Genomic DNA, 20,664 nt, shown 5'->3' with positions numbered 1-20,664 from the left:
ACAGTCTTAATTCAACACCAAGCAATGTGCAGCCACGCCAGTGTTGGTGTTAACTAAAGTGACCTCATGTTCTCTTTGTGGGGGGCTACAATGCATTGGATCCCCTAGTTGTGATGTCAGTGTTCATTCAGCTGTTTAAAGCACCTGAAAAGAAAACTGTCAAATAATCACGTAAGTAAAACCTGCTCTCCACACCGAGGAAGACACTTTAATGAACATGAAGCTGAAGATTAATACGCTCACACTGCTGTTCTACTCTGACAAACCCTTCACAGTTATTCCCTCTTACTTATTAGAAGAGTGAATATCAAATATTAGAAGAAAACCTTTAAAGAAGTGCAAACAGAGACTCAACAAAGCTTAGTTAGAGTTCAGAGCTGTGTTTGGAGGAGTGAGTGAGGCTCCAGGTGTGCTGTGTCATTTAATTAATTTATCCGTTTATGATAGTGAGTTTGTGTGTATATATATATATATATATATATATATATATATATATATATGTGTGTGTGTGTGTGTTTGTTTATATATCGCTGTTGTCAGCAGAAAACCTCGTATCTCCAAAATGGTAACTTTACAGGAGAAGGAAAAAACATACTTCACTTTTAATGTAAGTCAATGGAACCAGACGATTTTCCAAGTCATTTTGGGCCGTTTCTTTTGGTCCATTCATCATAATATTTATACACAATGTAAAGGACGACAGGTATTTTCGAATAATGTCAAAAACTGAAAAACGACAAAAATGGATATGTTTATTCTTCTGACAACAGCGATATGCATGTTTATGTAAAGGTTTATTTGTGTATTTGTTGTTCTGTATATGTGTCTTTGTGTATATGTATGTTTTTGTGTCTGTGAGGTTTGTGTGAGTGTTTATGACTGTGTGTGTATATATTCTGTTTGTGTGTGTGTGTGTGTGTGTGTGTGTGTGAGAGAGAGAGAGAGAGAGAGAGAGAGAGAGAGAGAGAGAGAGTTTGTCTATGTTTGTGTATATGTGTGTGTTTGTATGGATATATCTGAGTGTTTGTGTATGTACGTGTGTTGGGTGTGTGTGTGTTTGTATGGGTATACATGTGTGTGTGTGTTGTGTGTGTGGTTACATGTGCTTGTGTATATGTATGTGTGTGTGTTTGTGTGTTGGTTTTGTGTGTTTTGTTTGTGTGAATGTGTGTGATTGTGTATTTTGATTTTGTAATGTTTTTATATGTATTTGTGTTTGTGTGTATGTTTGTGTGTGCGTGTGCGTGTTTGTATGGGTGTATATGTGAGTTTGTTTGTGTATTTCTGTGTGCGTGTTTGTTTGTGTATATATGTGTGTTTGTATGATTGTATATGTGTGTGTGTGTGTGTGTGTGTGTGTGTGTGTGTATTTACACACTGCATAGAACACACATTTACTGAATCCAGACTACAGGTGATCAACAGCGCATTCAATTAGCGCTCATTAGCACTCTGTTATTTTTAATGACCTGCTGCTTCACTGAACCGTGTGTCTGACCGTCACCGCGTCCGGCATCTGAAGAACACTAATAACAGATGTAATGAGGTTGTCGCTATCAGTTATATTAGGAACAGAGTAATCTATGGGTTGCTTCAAGAATGATAAGGAAATAAGGAATAAAGGTCGACACAAAAAAAGTATCCATTTTTTCAATTTATCGTTGTCGGAAGAAAACCTTGTATCTCCAAAATGATAACTTTACAGGAGAAGGACAAAACATACTTCACTTTTAATGTAAGTCAATGGAACCAGACTTTTTTCCAAGTAATTCTGGGCCATTTCTTTTGGTCCATTCATCATGAAATTGACACACAACATAAAAGACAATGTGTATTTTCAAATTATGGCAAAAACTTAAAAATGACAAAAATGGAGATACAAGGTTTTCTTTCTAGAGCACCGATTAATTTTTCTACATACTTCAAACGTAGTAACTTCCTTTTATATGGTATGAAAATTCCACAAGGAATGGACCAATAGAAATGTTTCAAAATTGCTTAGTAAATCTCTCTACGTTGACTTACATTAAAAATAAAGAACATTTATATCCTTTTCTTTAATTTGTAGATATGTATTTTTTTTGGGCAGAGAAAAAAATGCATTATGATCATGTAAACTGCTCTCTAATCACTGCTGATTCATGAAAAAGATCAATTTAAATTAACTTGTTAATCAAGTTGACTTTTATCGAGTAATAGTGACTATCCTAGAGCTGCCTAACTCCATCTGATGTGTGCTGTTGTGAGTGAATGGCTAGACTTAAAGGCACCATTGCTGCTAATACTATAATACTGCATTTACCTTAAATGTTCAGTATTGCTATCGAAAGAAATTTCTGGTCACACTTTATTTGGATGGTCCCCTATAGATGCTCTACAGCAACTTAAATCTAACAAAGTATGCAGAGAAACAGATGGACTACAGTCTGTAAAAGTGCACCTATATAGTAAGTGGAGCTGATTAAATGGACAATGAGTGTAACAACAAGGAGGTGGCTTTAATGTTATGGCAGATCAATGTATATAAATGGGTGTGTCCATCAGCTCTGTTTCTTTTTGTAAGCTGGAGAAGTCGACACAAAAAAAATATCCATTTTTTCAATTTATCGTTGTCGGAAGAAAACCTTGTATCTTTAACAAACTTTCTGGTGATCCTCAGTTGATTATCAACAACATTATGGTTATGGTCAGGGTTAGGAGTAGATGTAGGTTTTGCCTTGAGGTTAATGTGAGGGTTAGGTTTAGGGTTTAGGCATAGATTTAATAAACTCCTTCACACTGAACTTCAAGTTGAGTTGAATTTAATGGGTATTTAGTTGAATGTTATTGAAAGGCAGACTGAGCATTTACAAAGCATCTATACTGAACCATCTAAGTCACATTCAACTTCAAGTTCTGTGGCATTTAATGACTATTCAGCTGAATGTTACTTACATATATATTGAACATTTACACAGAATCTACAGTGGACCATCCAAATAGAGTGTTACCAAATTTTGATTTCTAGTCATTATGAAGCCCCCTGCAAACAATTCAAATGAGAAAAAAAATGGTATATTTTGCTGAAAACTCTGTAGTGGCTTAAAATTTCTGTAAGTCATCTGAAGAAAAAAGTTATTTTGAACTCTCGAAAAAAGCAAGAAATACTAACATTTTCATATATGACTTCTTATGACCTAAAGAAGTAACCTAAATTTATAATTCCTTTATTTTTTAAATCTTATTTATCCACATAAAAACATGCTTAAATGACAATAATGCTAATGTGAATCACTTTAGCTGTGCTGTGGCCGTAGTTCCTCAGTAAACTACTCAGCTTAAAACAATTCACTGTAATGACTGATAATGTCTGCTTTTAACATTAAATGATAATTGCCTCATTCTTTAAACAAACACCAAAACGCACATATTTCTGACCCTCCTGACCCGTAAATGATAGAAAACTGCACTTTTTTGAGGCCAAGCTGAACAGGAAGGTTAACACTGCGCTGGCACTTTAGCAGCCAGTCTGTGTGATGTGTCAAACTAAATGATATGCAAAGGCAAAGAGCAGACAGGAGCACTAAAACCAAAAGGACCAGCTATTTCCTTTCAGTACAGGCTGCTTGTGCGGGTGTGATTATAACCTACTCAAAAATATAAGAACGTCCTCATCGCCTTTGGAAACTGGAGAGAACTGCAGGCCTGACGAAGCACACAGTGTGTCCACTATGGATCACTATGTATTAACACCTTAAGATAGAAGTCTAGGAGTGGTCATCTTTTAGGAATAAAAATGTATTTGTACAGCGCTTTTTATGGTCAGAGTTGACACCAAGAAGTTTTATGCCCCATATTTGTTTGTGTTTTCAGTGTTTGTGTGTTAAAAAAAAACAATAAACATTCATTGACAAAAAAACAAAGAAGCTTCATACCAATCTGGGTCCAACCCCCCGCTGAGCGAGCCAAGAGTGACCAGGAACAACTCAATAAACACAACAAGAAGAAATATTGAGCTCTTTAAGAGCTTTTAAACACTGAGTGGAACCAAGACTCAACACAATGAACTCTCTATAAGCAAGAGGAAGAACCACCGAGAACCAAAACTCCAAAGGAAAAACACATCTAGAGCATGAGAAAGAACCACTAAGAGGGACCAGGACTCAATAGAAATAAAATAAATAACCGCTGAGAGGAACCCAGACACAAACTGGAAAAACCCATAAAGAGCATGAAGAAGAACCACTGAGAGGAACCCTAACTCAAGAGGAAAAACTTAAATAGAGCATGAGCAAGAACGGCTGAGAGGAACCAAGACACAAAAAGGAGAACCTCATTGAGAGCATGTGAAAGAACCTATGAGATGAACCAAAACAAATTTAGGAAAAACTCATTAAGAGCATGAAGAAGAACCGCTGAGAGGAACCAAGATTCAACTGGGAAAAAAACTCCTTAAGAGCATGAGGAAGAACCACTGAAAGGAACCAAGATTCAAATGGGAAAAGCTCTTTACAAATATTCAACAAAGATTCAAATTGGAAAAACTCATCTAGATCATGAGGAAGAACCACTGACAGAAACCAAGAAACAAAAGGAAAAACTCTGTCAGAGAATTAGGAAGAACCGCTGAGAACCAAGACTCCAAAGGACAAAATTCAGCTAGAGCATGAAGAAGAACAACTGAAAGTAACCAAGACCTAAATGGGGAAAACTCCTTAAGGTGATGAGGAAGAACCACTGAGAGGAACCAAGACACAAAAGGAGAACCTCCTTAAGAGCATGTGGGAGAACCAATGAGATGAACCAAGACGCAAAAGGAAAAACTCCTCAAGAATATGAGGAAGAACTACTGAGAGGAATCAGGACTCAGGAGTGGAACCCATCCTCCTCCAGGTCTCCTGGACAGTGAAAGAAGAATGATAAAATCTCGAGGTTTATAAAAGCTACAGCAGATGCAGGAGAACCTCCACTCCACCCTCCTCTGAGCCACTACACGCTGCTCTGATAGTGGAAGATCATGTTCAGCTAATAACTACAGCAGGACTTTAAACACCATCGTGTTCAGGAAATGAGGCTCTGAGATGTAATAACCTTGACCGACTCTCTCTCTCTCTCTCTCTCTCTCTCTCTCTCTCTCTCTCTCTCTCTCTCTCTCTTTCTCTCTCTCTCTCTACATTCACTTCATCATTATAGCCGTGATCATATTGAGTTACAGTGCAGCCGAAGTGTTTTAAAGATTTATCTGTGAGAAAATAAACCACTCAATTAAACTTTCTCTCTCGGTTCTGCTGAGAGGATCCTCTCCTCTCTTCCTCTCTTTCTCTCCTCTCCTCTTTTTCCCTTCTCTTCTCTCCTCTCCTCTGCTTTTTCTCTTCTCTTCCTCTCTTTTCCTCCCCTGCTCCTCCTCTCTCCTCTCTCCTTCTCTTTACTTCCCCTCTCATCTGATCTCCTCTCTTCATCTCTCATTTGATCTCACTTCTCTTCTCTTCTCGTCTTTAATTTCCTCTTCACTTCTCTCCTCTTCTCTTTTTATCTCCTCCTCTCCTTTTCTCTCCTCTCTTCTCTTTTTCTCTATTTTTCGCTTTATTTTCCTCTCCTTTACTTTTCCCTTCTCCCCTTTTCTCTCTTCTCTCCTCTCCTCTTCTCTCCCCTCTCCTGTTGTCCTCTCTTCTTTTCTCCTCTCTTCCCTTCTCTTTCTCTGCTATCCTCTCCTCGTCTCCCCTCTCCTCTTTTCTTCTCTCTTATCCTCCCCTCTCATCTCCTCCTCTTTCCTCTACTGTTCTCTCCTCCTCTCTTACCCTCTCCTCTCCTCTCCTCTCCTCTCATGTCCTCTCCTCACCTCTTCTCCTGTCTCATCCCTCCCCTCCTCTTCTCTAATTTATTCTCATCTCTTCTCTCTTTTTCTCTCCTGCCCTTTCCTCTCTCCTCCTCATCCCATCTCTCTCTCTCTCTCTCTCTCTCTCTCTCTCTCTCTCTCTCTCTCTCTCTCTCTCTCTCTCTCTCTCTCTCTCTCTCTCTCTCTCTCTCTCTCTCTCTCTCTCTCTCTCTCTCTGGTTAAGCCCCCTACTGTATTATTTTACTGAGTGACTGTGTGAAGTGGCAGTGGTGGAGAGTTCCTGCCGGGATGACATTTAAAACTACAGCTACAGCGCCCACCCAGCTGAGACCCCCACACACACTCACACTCACTCTCTCTCTCTCTCTCTCTCTCTCTCTCTCTCTCTCTCTCTCTCTCTCTCTCTCTACCACATCAGCCTGAGGGTGTACACCGAATCCCCCTCTCCCCCCCCCCTCTCTCTCTGATGATGCTGAAGTGCAGAACAGCAGTTTGTGGAGGGAACGTAGAAACACAGTGAGGAGCGTCTGCAGAACCACAGAACCAAAATTAATCAATCAAATCAATCCGATTGATCAGTTTAATTACTGACAGTGGCTGAAATCTCACAGATTTTGATTCTGTTCACTTGAACACAGTCCTGCATCAGGCAGCGTGATGACGCTGGGACCATGTAATGAACAGGACTTCAGAAATGATTCATTTGGCTTCTGTAATCAATAAGAAATGTCTATTAATTATGAATTAGTCTTTGTTAATGATTAATAATGCTTCATAATGATTGATCAGAATATCTGAACAATGATTTATTAAGACTGATTATGTAATCAGTGAAGAAGGTTTGTTAATGATTGATTAGGGCATGTGATTGGGTAATGATATGATCAGTAAATGATTGGTAATGACAGATTCCTCATTGCTACTAATTGATAAGACTATGCAGTGGCTGATTAGGCTGCTTTGCTGTAAGACAATGATTGATTAGGTTATTTAATGATTATTACAGTGTAGCAATGATTGATTAGGATATGTAATGATTGATTAGGTTATTTAATGATTATTACAGTGTAGCAATGATTGATTAAGATGTGGTAATGATTGATTAGGTTAAGTAATGATTGATTAGGTTAAGTAATGATTGATTAGATTATGTAATGATTGATTGTGGTGTGGTAATGATTGATTAGGTTATGTAATGATTGATTGCAGTGTAGTAATGATTGATTAGGTTATGTACTGATTGATTGTGGTGTGGTAATGATGGATTAGATTACATAATGATCGATTGCAGTGTGGTAATGATGGATTAGATTACATAATGATCGATTGCAGTGTGGTAATGATTGATTAGGTTATGTAATGATCGATTGCAGTGTGGTAATGATTGATTAGGTTATGTACTGATTGATTGTGGTGTGGTAATGATTGATTAGGTTATGTAATGATCGATTGCAGTGTGGTAATGATTGATTAGGTTATGTAATGATTGATTGTGGTGTGGTAATGATGGATTAGATTATGTAATGATTGTGTTGTGGTAATGATTGATTAGGTTATGTACTGATTGATTGTGGTGTGGTAATGATTGATTAGATTATATAATGATCGATTGCAGTGTGGTAATGATTGATTAGGTAATGTAATGATTGATTGCTGTGTAGTAATGATTGATTAGGTTATGTAATGATTGTGTTGTGGTAATGATTGATTAGGTTATGTACCGATTGATTGTGGTGTGGTAATGATTGATTAGATTATATAATGATCGATTGCAGTGTGGTAATGATTGATTAGGTAATGTAATGATTGATTGCTGTGTAGTAATGATTGATTAGGTTATGTAATGATTGTGGTGTGACACTGATTGATTCGGTTATGTAATGATTGATTAGGTTATGTAATGATTGATTAGGTTATGTAATGATTGATTGCAGTGTGGTAATGATTGATTGCAGTGTATTGATGATTGATTAGGTTATGTAATATTGATTGTGGTGTGGTAATGATTGATTAGTGTGTGATGGTGTTCTATATTAAATTAGACAATAATGATGAGATAAAGCCTCTCAGTGAGACAGAGCTGAGGCCGGTCAGTTACTGATTACAGCTTTTGTCTGATTACACAATCAGAGTAAACAACTATACAACACAAAGCCTGGAGTGTTATCAGTATGACTGTCACACTATCATGCTTTAATGTGGTAATCTGTTCATTATGTTATAGTAATATTAACATATAAACACAACTGTCATTTATTTTGCTATATTATTATTATTATTATTATTATACATAGTTTATTTTAAAATATTTATTGTGTCCAAGTCCATTATTCCCCTATTAAGTATTTTAATAAATATATGACATCACAATCTACAAAACCTCATTTGTGTGAATACATTTTTAATGCATCAAAATAAAATTAATTTGAAGTATCCATACCTTTCATGTAAACATGGCAGGTGGTGTGACCATCCAAACATATGCAGAAGACTGTTAAAAAGGTAATTTGCATAAATAAAATAATTTGGCATGATTTGATTTGTAATTTATAAATTCAATATATGTTGAAATACAGCTCAAATTTAGTATTTAAGAAATTGAGAAAATTCTGATTTCCTCAAATGTCACACAGCACAAAGGACTTTTATTCTATTAAGAAAAAATAAGAATGATATTACAACATAAAGAAGACCCAAAGTGACCTTCATGGTGGAGTGCCAAGGTCAGCTGTGTGAGTTATGGACAGGCTGCATCAGGTTGCACCAAGTCAGTGGTGCGACCACAGGAAAAAAAACAAACAAAACTTAATTATTTAAAAAAAAAAACATCGTTTATATAGGGGTCCAAGGACAAAGACTAGTTTAAACATGTTTTCAGTAGCCATAAAAACTTTAAAATACAATATTTTTAATTAACATGTGGTTGCGCTGTGTGACATTTTCTTGGTGGTAAAATTAATCATCTTGTTTAAAAATGAATGATGATATTTTATCAGTGTCATGAACTTTATTTCATTACAAAGAGAGCAAAACGAATCCGTTTAATTAGACGTAGTGCAGCAGTGTGTAAAATGTTGAATAATAATCACTATATTTATAATTTTTGAAAATAATTATTAAATATGACACTAATAGTGTAGTGTCTATGTCAAAATATTGTGATATATATTGTGTATTCTGAATATCTCAGTCTCTAAATATTGTGATATATATTGTGTATTCTGAATATCTCAGTCTCTAAATATTGTGATATATATTGTGCATTCTGAATATCTCGGTCTCTAAACATTGTGATATATATTGTGTATTCTGAATACTTGGTCTCTAAACATTGTGATATATATTGTGCATTCTGAATATCTCAGTCTCTAAATATTGTGATATATATTGTGCATTCTGAATATCTCGGTCTCTAAATATTGTGATATATATTGTGCATTCTGAATATCTCGGTCTCTAAATATTGTGATAAACGTAATAGTCCATCACTAATTCATACTACTACAAAAGCTATAAAACAAATATCAACACACTGAACAGATTTCTAAAGATTTCATTTTTATTTTATTCATTTAATTCACTTTTTAAACATTTTTACTGACTGATTTTCTAATATTATCATTCTGAAATGGCTTATTTGTCATCGACCCATTACAGATATTTTTTTTTTTTGTCTTTCTCTCTCTTTTCTGCTGCTGCTCCAAAAGAGGGAGCACTATCATCTTCGGAAGGCCACGCAGCTTTCTCACGCAGATAAGCAGCTGGCAGAACAGGAGGAGAAAGACAGGAAGTAAGAGAAAAGGTGTGAGTGAAGCTCTCTCTCTCTCTCTCTCTCTCACCCCCTGCTCATAAGCAAGCGCGCCAGGCGGCTGATGAGGAGGAAGAGGAAGAGGAGAGGCATCAAACGCTCCGAACGCTCCTCCCTCAGCCCAAAGGTCAGAGCCAGCTGAAAGGTCAGCCAGTCGCGAGTTTCTGCCCGGCTTTCATCCCTCCTCCACAGACTTCTCTCCTCAGAGAGAGAGGGGGAGAGGGAGAGAGAGGGAGAGCTGCGGGGGTCTCTCCGCTGTGACATTTCACACAGGGATCAGCCACAGCAACTGGCATTTAACTCCCTTTTAAAGCACGCGGATCAGCCTCCACTCGTTAGCAACCGCCAGCGCTACACTGCTGAAATCTTTATCAAGAGAGCTCTCTCTTTTTTTACACTTCCTTTTCTCGCACGCCCACGGTTCAGACAGCAAGTGTGAGCGCACTCGTTTTGAGGGGATCTGTGAATGTTAGATTTGGTCATGTCTTTCTTTTTTTTCCTCCTCTTTTTCTGAAGTTTAGCCACTGTGTAGTCTCGCTTAACTGCTAGATGTAACTGGTGTTCTGGACAGCAACACTGAATTGTTAGACTTGGAGTTAATTGTTTCTATGGGCTGTAGTGAATCATTAGGTTGCGTTTTAGTGAATCGTTTTGGTTTGGTTTCATGAATCCTTTGGGAGAATTATGGAGAATCTTCTGGTTGGGGTGTAGTGAATCATTGGGTTGCGTTGTAGTGAATCATTTGGTTTGGTTTAAAGAATCCTTTAGGAAAAAATGTAGAGAATCTTCTGGTTGGGGTGTAGTGAATCACTGGGTTGCATTTTAGTGAATCATTTTGGTTTGGTTTAATGAATCCTTTGGAAGACGTCAAGAGAATCCTCTGATTGGGGTGTAGTGAATCACTGTGCTGGGTTTACTGAATCATTGGATTTGAGTTTAGTGAATAGTTAAGTTTAGGCTTTGTGAATCATTTTGGGGACTCGTGAATCATTTTGGAGGACATTTTTAGTGAATCGTTGGGGTAATTCAATAGTTTGGATGCAGTTTGATGATTCATTTGGTTGGGTTTAGCCAAAATATTCAATGAAGTTTAGTGAATCATATTGTTGGGTTTAATCAAAAGTTTGGACGAGCTTTATTTACTTATTTGGTTGACGTTTATTAAAGTATTAGTTATTGTTTAATGAATAGGTCTGTTGGGATTTAGTAACAAATTTGATTGGGTTCACTGAATCATTGGATGGTGTTCATTAAATCACTGGGTTGGGGTTTAGTGAATAGTTTTGTTTGATTAATTAATTCGGTTGGGTTTTATTGAATCAGTGGTGTTCAGTGATTTGTTTGGGTGAATCACGTTTTAGTTTTCATTGAATCACTTGAAAGGTTTAATGAATAGTTTGGTTTAAGTTTACTGAATCACTTCATTAAGAAAAGTAAGCGATGATGATAGTGAAGAATCCGTAACAGAAAGGTACCATAACACACACATACACATAATATACAAACTCACACAGTGCTACAGTCTAGAACACAAACTATATTATTCAGAGGTAATTACACTTATATTTTAGATTTTGTCCATTCAGTGCATTTACATGCACTTCGGTGATCAGATAATGGGAATTTCTGCTTTGAAAATGGCCAGTAAACTCAAAGAATAAGACTTGACGTAAACTTAACGTAAAAATCTTATTTTTTTAAAACATTGTTGTGCTGGTCTGAGTGGATCAGACACAGCAGTGCTGCTGGAGTTTTTAAACACCTCAGTGTCACTGCTGGACTGAGAATAGTCCTGTGGGCAGTGTCCTGTGACCACTGATGAAGGACTAGAAGATGACCAACACAAACTGTGCAGCAGCAGATGAGCTATCGCCTCTGACTTTACATCTACAAGGTGGACTGACAAGGTAGGAGTGTCTAATAGAGTGGACAGTGAGTGGACACAGTGTTTAAAAACTCCAGCAGCACTGCTGTGTCTGATCCACTCAGACCAGCACAACACACACTAACACACCACAACCACGTCAGTGTTACTGCAGTGCTGAGAATGATCCACCACCCAAATAGTACCTGCTCTGTGAGGGTCCATGGGGGTCCTGACCACTGAAGAACAGGGTAAAAGGGGGCTAACAAAGTATGCAGAGAAACAGATGGACTACAGTCTGTAACTGTAGAACTACAAAGTGCACCTATATAGTAAGTGGAGCTGATAAAATGGACAATGAGCGAAGAAACAAGGAGGTGGTCAGAATGTTATGCCTGATCGGTGTACATCCAGCTCAGTCTGTCCTCTCCTACCAAAAATGAACTTGCATCATTAGAAGATGTAAACATACATGCACATACACTCAAACTTTCATCTCAAGACCCTTAAAAGGCCCGACACCACAGAAAAAAGGAAACGGGTTCGGCTTTGAAGTTGTGAGCAGCACTCCTGGTATTTCAGGATCAATTTATTATCTGTGATTTGAGTTCTTTCTTCCTGCTCGTATTACCAGTTCTTTACCGTCCATTACGAGACCCGGACCGGCCGGCTTTGAAGTCAAAGTCAAAATGATAAGTCTGTACAGACGAGGAGACAGATGGCGAGGGAGAGGGAAAAGAGAGAGAGAGAGAGAGGGAGAGAGAGAGAGAGAGAGAGAGAGAGAGAGAGAGAGATTCCTTGATATTTGAGCTTGTATATATCAGTTTGACAGAGATTCTTTCAGTGAAGAGTTCTGCCACAGAGCTGCTGCCGCTGTTTTCCAGTCCTATCAACTAATCGAAACCTGGTTAGAGGTGAAGGTTAGGATTAGGTTTGGGTTCAGGTTAAGGTTAGGGTTAGGATTAGGGCCAGAGTGAGGGTTAGGATTAGGTTTTGGGTTGATCCACTCAAAATAAAGTGCTACCTTTAATCTAAAGAGTACGGCCTTCTGTACAGCTCCTGAAGTCCTAACCAATGGGAGAGCTCACTTGGATGAATCTACAGAGGAAACTATCTATTTTTTATGCTAGCAAAAAAATCATTTCTTGTGCATTTACATGCACTTAATAATCCAATAACGGCATGAAAATCAGATTTTTATCCGCTCAATGTGTTTACATGCACTTGAGTAATCAGATAATGGGAAACTCCGAGTCTACATGAGTCAGACAGTAATCGGATTTGTGCCTTGCAACCAGCCAAGAAGACGTGATATAAACAGAACGTAAATCTCAAACTTCATGCCGTGGCTTTTTTAAAAACATCGAGCCGCTTTACCTGAAAAGATGAACATACATCATCTAGAAGATGAGAAATATTTAAGTCTTTTATTTCACCGGCCATGTATTTGATGCAGCGTCTCTCCAAAAGTGCACCTTGCGGCAACACTGCTCGCTTATTTCCGGTACCGCCGTCTGTTTTCACAGACTGAGAAATCCGAAAGAAATCAGAGTAAGAGTTTACAATACTGAGAAATCTGATAACTGAGCTAAAATCCAGCTCTCTTTATCAGATTTGTAGATCTTCCTCCGATCTAATAAATCAGAGTGTGCTGTTTACATGACCATTTGAATAATCAGATAACTGCAGAAATCTGATCAGATTATGGAGTGCATGTAAATGCTCTCATAGTCACTGTGTGAAATGCAGGCTCATTTTGTTAGCCACTGTGGAAATTAAGTAGCGGACGCATATGAAGAGGCAATAAGTTGTCAAGTCTACCACACAAAGTAAGTCACCTCACCCACCCCCACCTCCCCCTCTCTCTAGGAGGAGTACTTTATGAAAAGGAAGTGGTGACTACTGACTACAGACCACTGCTGAAACAGGCCATCATTACTTCCACAATATGGAGCTCAGCTCACTTCCTGTTAAACTCTGTGAGTAAAATCTTTTCTTAATGTCTCCAGTGTGAAAGAGCGTCAGTTTGTGTTTATTAACCCTTTAAAATCTCAGTCTTATTACACACTAAGGCTTATTATTCAGGAACTACAGGGACTTCAATGGAATTCTATGAAAATGTTTCTATACAGCACCAAAAATGGTTCTTCTCTATTGTTACAATGTCAAACTTGTCAAAGTAAAAGAACCTTTTTTGGAGAAGCATGTTTTCTGTTTTCTGAGTGTGCGGTGTGTCCACAAGCAACAAATCAATTCAGACTAAAATTGTAAATATTCTGTAGTTTAAATTTTGGTATATATGGTTTGATTGTATTTTTTATGGAAAGGGCCAAAGATTCACATAATTTATATTCTCCATTTATCAAAGAAAATGAGTTTGGGGGCTCTCGAGTGGCGCAACTGTCTAAGCGTTGGCCCCATCATCAGGAGATCGCGAGTTCGATGCCTGGTGATGACTACATAAGAAATTATAGCTTTAAGTACATGTAATTTGACTGGTGGTGTTCAAATCTCAATTGTGTAATGCCGTGTTTACATGTTGGCTGTAGATGGTTGATGGCAAACTGGTTTAAATGGAGCTGTGACAGAAAATTCTGTGATCGTCAGCAGACAGTCGTGTGCCGCAGCAGTCAGCAGAATTTCTGCTGTCAAGAGTTCAAATTTCCAACTTTTGCTGTTGTGGTGCAACAAACCAGATGTCGATTTTTTAGGGGCCATTTTTAGGGCCCATGAATGCTGAACATCTCATTGTCTCATACAACAAAACATTAAAAGAGTGCAGAGCATCTTCCTCCCTTTATCCCCCTTAAACAATCAACTCTGCTAAAGATCTTCTCTGACATTCATCTGTTTTCACCAGCGACGCTGTCACTGTGCCAATGTTTTCATGGCTGCAAGCTGCCGTTGGTGGTGCATCACTAAGAGGCATGGAAGAACATTTTTTAAAGCCAACATGTAAACGTAGCACAAGAGACATGGTTGTGGTGGGCAGTGCAGTTGCACAACTCTGAAACTGCCTATGATCTGCAGACAGGAAATGAGACTGAGACTGAAATCTTCTGTTTCTCTCCACACTTTAGCACTGATTATACTTGTCTACTGTGGACAAAATCAAGGTGAATCATTTCCATCTACATGTACTGAAATAAAATCATTTACTTAATTTCCAGTTAAAACAGCCATTAAGTACAAGTTATTCCTTTTTTCAGGAGAGATTTCTGAGGAGCTAAAGCTAAGAACAGATTTTCGAGGAAGTTACCTTTTTATTGGGTTTTGTTAAGACAATAGCTGCCTTTCAAAGCCGAGGCTGCAGCCAAGGTAGGCCGCATTTCTCGGCCTCTACATCATAACAGGCCATTCCAAAGTGAAGGACCCTTGGTCTACAGCCTAGAAATGCAGCCTATATTCTGAGTGCTTTCGAGGAGCTAACTGATGTTATAGATCTGTGAGTTGTTTATGTCCTTGAATTCATCGTTATGACCGTATAAAATGTAAATAATTGATTAACTCAAGCATTCATCCATGTATCATATTTGAATCAGAAGTAATTGTATGTAAGTCGTTTATCGTACTACATAAGCTTGGTGGTGTATTAGCTACCATAGCAACAAACATAATGCAACGGGCTCCATTTTTTCTCACCAGCTCCCTCACGAGTTTTGTGCCACAACTGCAAGAGGCGGGACCTTTCTGGTGATGTCACCACGCAGCCTCGTTAGGACCGTTCCATTTGTGTGACCAATAGGCTACTAAGGAAGAGTGTTCATAGGACAGTCCTACTGAGGACTGCAGCCTAGGCTTTGGAATGCAGCTAGTGTTGGAATGCTGTCCAACTCAATTTTATGAAAGTTGCAGGGCCATCTAACTTCAGTTTCATTGTGCCCGTTGACTGCTTTGCCCTCCACAGGCAACGGAGCTCGGATGCATGGGATTCACCAGCAGTACGAGCTCCTGGGAGGAACAGTCTACCTCTCATTGGGAGAAGAGCGTTCAACCCAAATCAAGTGGAAAAAAGACAGGGAAGTCATTGCAATGGTAGACAGGGAATGGTCAGCCACTAGGTTTCAAGATAAATTCATTGTGAATGCCTCTGATGGATCCTTAATTATCAAAAATGTGACAGAGAGGGACAGCGGCCGGTATCAAGCTCTATTAGGGAAATGGGAAGAGAACATTGTGGAATTCCATTTGATAGTACTGGGTAAGCTTATTAAGCTAATAAGCTAACAAAAACATTGTGCTCAAATCTGCAGTTTACACACTCAAACTTGCCACTTTATCAGAAACACTTGCACTTCAACAACTCTTTACCACTTGTTGTTTCAGAGGCGGTCTCAGAGCCCATTATTGGCTCAGTTCTCCATCGGTCAGATTCCTTGACTTGCAACTTCTCAGTACAGTGTTCTGCTGGTGGTGACTCAGTGACGTATGACTGCAGTCTCCAGCACTGCGCTCCATCAAACATCTCACTGACCAGAGTCGAAATTACTATAGCCATTGACAACGGACTGGTGGAATGTACAGCCAGCAACCGTGTGAGCACAAAGAAAAGCCTGCGACAAATAAATGATACATGTAAGTGAGCATGTATTCAGTAACACTGTCACTTCACATCAGTAGAAAACTTATTTTACTCAACTATTATAAATATCAATAACCACACTATACATTTCACTTACTGTTCAATTCTTCAGTTGATTTGTCGTCTCACTGTTCCAAACAATAAGCCAAATTTCTTATTTTATTCTTATTTACCAAACGAGCTTCTTTCCTTGGGCTTTTCATAGGTTCAGAAACATCAGCTGCCTGGCATTCCCCTTGGATGACTGTGGGTTGGGCTTTGGGGGGCACACTGCCGGTCTGCTTTCTTATCATGAGTTTTTACTGCTACAGAACGAAACTACAGGTGAATACATGCTGATCAGTTCTTAGTAAAACAGCTTATTGTCTGGTTAAAGAGGGATTACATCACCAGTTGTTTCCGTTCCACATAAAGATTCAACAACAAGACTGAATAATCTTAACACCCTACAGTACCTAGGGCAGTCGTGGGCTGGAGGATAGGAAACCAGCCTGGCAACCGGAAGGTCGCCGGTTCAATCCCTTGAACCGACTGAGGATAGGGCCCCAAGGATAGGGCTGCCCACCGCTCCAGGCAAGTGTGCTCACTGCTCCCTAGTGTGTATCTTCACTAGTGTGTATGTGGTGTTTCACTGCACGGGTGGGTTAGATTGCGGAGGTGAAATTTCCCTGTTGTGGGACTAATAAGGGTCACTTAATCTTAAGATAAACATTCTGCCTAATTCAGCTGTAACCAAACAGTAATAACCAGCCACTAATAACAGTCACAACAAGGTAACAATTTTTTTTTTTTTACAAGTAATAAGCTCTCTGACAATAATTGTAATAGATAACATTTGGTCTTAACAGCAAGCAAATCAAGCCAGCAACAATGACAAAACCTGAACGCTCCCACTGTAATCAATAAAGCTGGCTACACCAGCCATGAGTGGTCTAACATTCATCTAATGGTTGTCCAACTAGATGCATCACATTGCTTTGAGTTGATGTTCCACCATGAATTAAAAAAACAACCAAAATAAGAGTTCATATTGTAGCATCAGCATAGCGTAAGACACACAGTATTCCACCACGAGAAGTGCTCTTATTGAACATGGGGGAGGTCACCACCAGCTTCACAGGCTTTACCCTTATGGTAGACCAACCCCTAACACAAAACACATTAACTAAACCCACAGCCCAATGCAAAATAACAGAAATTACACATACACACGCTTTAAACTAATGAACAACTACATTAACAACAATAAGTGCCTTTTTAGGAGAGTGTGCACCTACCATGTGCTTCCGTGCATGGCTGCTTGCATGGCCATGCCTCCCGAGTCTCTCAGGACCAGCGCCAGTCAGTATCCCAGCAACTCACCACCTCGAGTAGATGTTATCCCACTTTTGACACCAGTGTAGCATTAGCGTAGCGTAAGACACAGGGGAGGCCAGGATTCCACCACAAAAGTGCTCTTTATGCAGAAGGGCACATACAAAGCATTGAACTTGCACTCTAATGGTGACTAACCCCAACACAAAATCCACTAACTAAACCCGCATCCCAACACAGAATAACACAAATAATACCTTTACACACGCATTCAGGGTTTTCGCCCTCATGTCTGTGACCGCAGCAAATAAGCCCCAATATCTCATAGTACAGCACTCCCTCTCATGTATTATTGCGTAACTGTAAAATGAGCAATGACACTACAGCGATAAACAAAATAACACTTCCGCACTGCTTCTTTGATGAATTACATTTACTGAAGAACACTTGTTGTTACTTTGCACTGTGGGATTGACTGACTCATTAGTTAAGGATAATTAATGATGCCTTAAAATATGACTTTAGTTGTCGGCATATTTAAGATATCTAGTAATTAGAAGAACAGCCGGGCTTGCTTAAAATGGCACCGATGTAGACGATTCAAATGCCTTCAAAATGCCTGTTTATCTAATTGTTTTTTTTTTTTATCGTCTTTTCTCTGTGATCAGACCACCAATCAAGACACAGTTGTCCTCTATAGCGTATGGGACGAGCCAGAGACTCCGACAGAGGACAGCGCTGCAAAAACAACTCTATCGGCAGCAGGACATTCCTTTAAATTGTGTAAGATTCCAAAAATAAACTAGAAAGGTGCATTTTCTGAAGACAGTTCAGACTGATTGCACAGCTTAAGCAATCCGAGAATGGTTGCTCAGGTGTTACTACATGGTTGCTAAGTGGTTGCTGCGGTATTCCAGGTGGTTGCTATTGTGTTGCTCGGAGGTTGTTGTGAATGCTAACACTTTGCTAGGTGGTTGCTAGGGTATTCCAGATGGTTGCTGGGGTGTTGCTGGGCAGTTGCTATGGTATCCCAGTTGGTTGCTATAGAGTTGCAATGAAGTTTCTATCATGTCTCAAGTGGTTGCTAAAGTGTTGCTATATGGTTGCTATGGTATCCCTAGTGGTTGCTAATGTGTTAATACGTGGTTGCTATGGTATTCCTAATGGATGCTGGGGTGTTGCTCGGCGGTTGCTATGGTATCCCAGTCTGTTGCTATAGTGTTGCAATGAAGTTTCTATCGTATCTCAAGCGGCTGCTAAGGTGTTGCTATATGGTGGCTATGGTATCCCTAGTGGTTGCTAATGTGTTAATACGTGGTTGCTATTGTATTCCTCATGGTTGCTAGGGTGTTGCTTGGCAATTGCTGTGGTATCCCAGGCGTTTGCTACGTGATTGTTATGGTATCCCAGGTGGTTGCTTGGTATGGAGTTGCTAGAGCATTGTTATGGTATCTGAGGTGATTGCTAGGAGGTTGCTATGTGGTTTCTAGGTAGTTGGTCAAATTTCATGCAGTTTATGATTTTCTAATTGAATTGAAAACACACTTCTGCACATTTAATGCACAGGTACTCTATATAGTGCTGAGTTTAACATTTTTTGCAAATGTGCAGATGATTTACATTGTGTCATATTTAAGCATGTTCTCTATAGAGGATGTGTTAACTTATTTTGGCCAGAGGCACCCAAACTTTTGCATACGACTGTTCAAAAAATACATCATGACCACAAAGACTTTCAAACTTTCAACTGTTACCATTACTCTGTTTGGAATTCTGACACAGGAAATAAAAGCCTTGACCAAGTACTAGTTGAGATAAAAACCCTTACTAAGCTAGTGAATGTTAAGCAACATTTTATGCTATTTTGCAAATGATAGTCACACAGCAATCAGAAAGATATCATTTTTGTTTTTTAAAAAAGTATATGAGTATACACATGGCACGTTTTAGTGACATGCTAGGCTAGTCTTGCTAACTGCGGACATGTCGTGTAGTTCTTTTGCCATTTATGGCCAAAAAAAACTTTTATTTCTGCCATTTTATCTTTTCTTCTCCATTAATAACTTGATAATCAATCACATGAATACACTTCACACTTTAGTGACCTGTTATTGTTGCTCTTGAATCAGATCAATAATAAGTGCTTCCACAGTGTCTATGTTTACATGCAAAGTTTTTTGCCAATCTGTTTATTAAAGAAGGCCGTGAGGAAGTCGTCGTGTTCTGAGACACATAAGCTGGACGTCCGTCCCACCGCCGTCTTTTAAAGATCAGAGCATAAACTTCGTCTCCTCTGCAGACCAGTTTCTGCTCCGCCATGTTGAACGGTATAAACTTTCACTATGACATGATGCACATGATCAGAACGGACTTCAACTTTCCGATAGGGAATGTAATCAGATACAGGCGTTTACACGGATATTATTCTTCTATTTAACGGATTATTTACAGGATTACCCACCTCAATCAGTCGGATAGAAATTGTATTCTGAATGGCCTCAATCGGACTAGACTATTCCAATTGAGGTGTTTACATGGACGTATCTATTCCGATTGAGCTATTAGTCGGATTATTAACGGATGAATTGTGTTGAATTGTGTGCACATGCTCAGAAACTATCACTGTGCATCCAACAATAAAGGCAGCACAAAGCTTCTTTTACACAGTGATAGGACACATGGCAGTTCACAGAGAGCTCCAATTCAACATTCTGATTCATTTACTGACCCGTGTGGACACACACGCTCACCGATTACTCTGGGGTCAGATTTCAATCAGTCAAATGAAACAAATACAAACACAGTGACTGGATTTATGAGCATTAGGTTTGATAGGGTTAACTGGGTAGATGTGTATGATCTTGATTCAGTCTATGACATTAAATTTTCCACAAATACAAGTAATGCTACCTTCTATGCAACCAAGACACAAACAAGTGCCAATAATATATTCCGTCACTGATGTATCTTGAATACTAACATGTATCATTTATGTAAAATATGATGTGCTTATATGTTGATTTAGGACATCAATGCGTTGTTTATATCTGTTTTTTTTAAGACATGATCTGTGTTCTATGTGACTATGTGAAGGAAGAATAAATTTACTGTCATTTCCAGCAGTTCTCATTTCTTCCTTCACCACAAAGCTGTCATTTCTATATTGTCAGTATGGCAACATACCTTGAACTTGAGGTTGATGAATGCAGTACCTATGCATACTGTTGAAAAATGGTTCTTCTAGGGGTGTTTAGTAAAGACAATAGTTCAAAATAGAACTA

General features: G+C 38.8%; 2 protein-coding genes across 2 annotated transcripts in view; one reads left to right on the top strand and one right to left on the bottom strand.

The window, feature by feature from the left end:
* Window positions 1-20,664, bottom strand: part of ptprn2 (protein tyrosine phosphatase receptor type N2) — a 419,224-nt gene that overhangs the window by 110,690 nt on the left and 287,870 nt on the right. The gene's annotated exons all lie outside the window — the stretch shown is intronic.
* Window positions 9,559-18,683, top strand: LOC118825988. The gene is made up of 7 exons (XM_036596872.1): window positions 9,559-9,617; window positions 13,357-13,466; window positions 14,568-14,603; window positions 15,395-15,688; window positions 15,814-16,062; window positions 16,275-16,393; window positions 18,052-18,683. Exons 2-7 carry the CDS (start codon window positions 13,436-13,438, stop codon window positions 18,187-18,189), a joined length of 867 nt encoding a protein of 288 aa, XP_036452765.1. The 5' UTR covers window positions 9,559-9,617; window positions 13,357-13,435; the 3' UTR covers window positions 18,190-18,683.

This window comes from Colossoma macropomum, unplaced genomic scaffold, assembly GCF_904425465.1.
Source record: "Colossoma macropomum unplaced genomic scaffold, Colossoma_macropomum, whole genome shotgun sequence".
Taxonomy (NCBI): Eukaryota; Metazoa; Chordata; class Actinopteri; order Characiformes; family Serrasalmidae; genus Colossoma; species Colossoma macropomum.
This window is presented reverse-complemented; position numbering and strand designations above follow the sequence as displayed.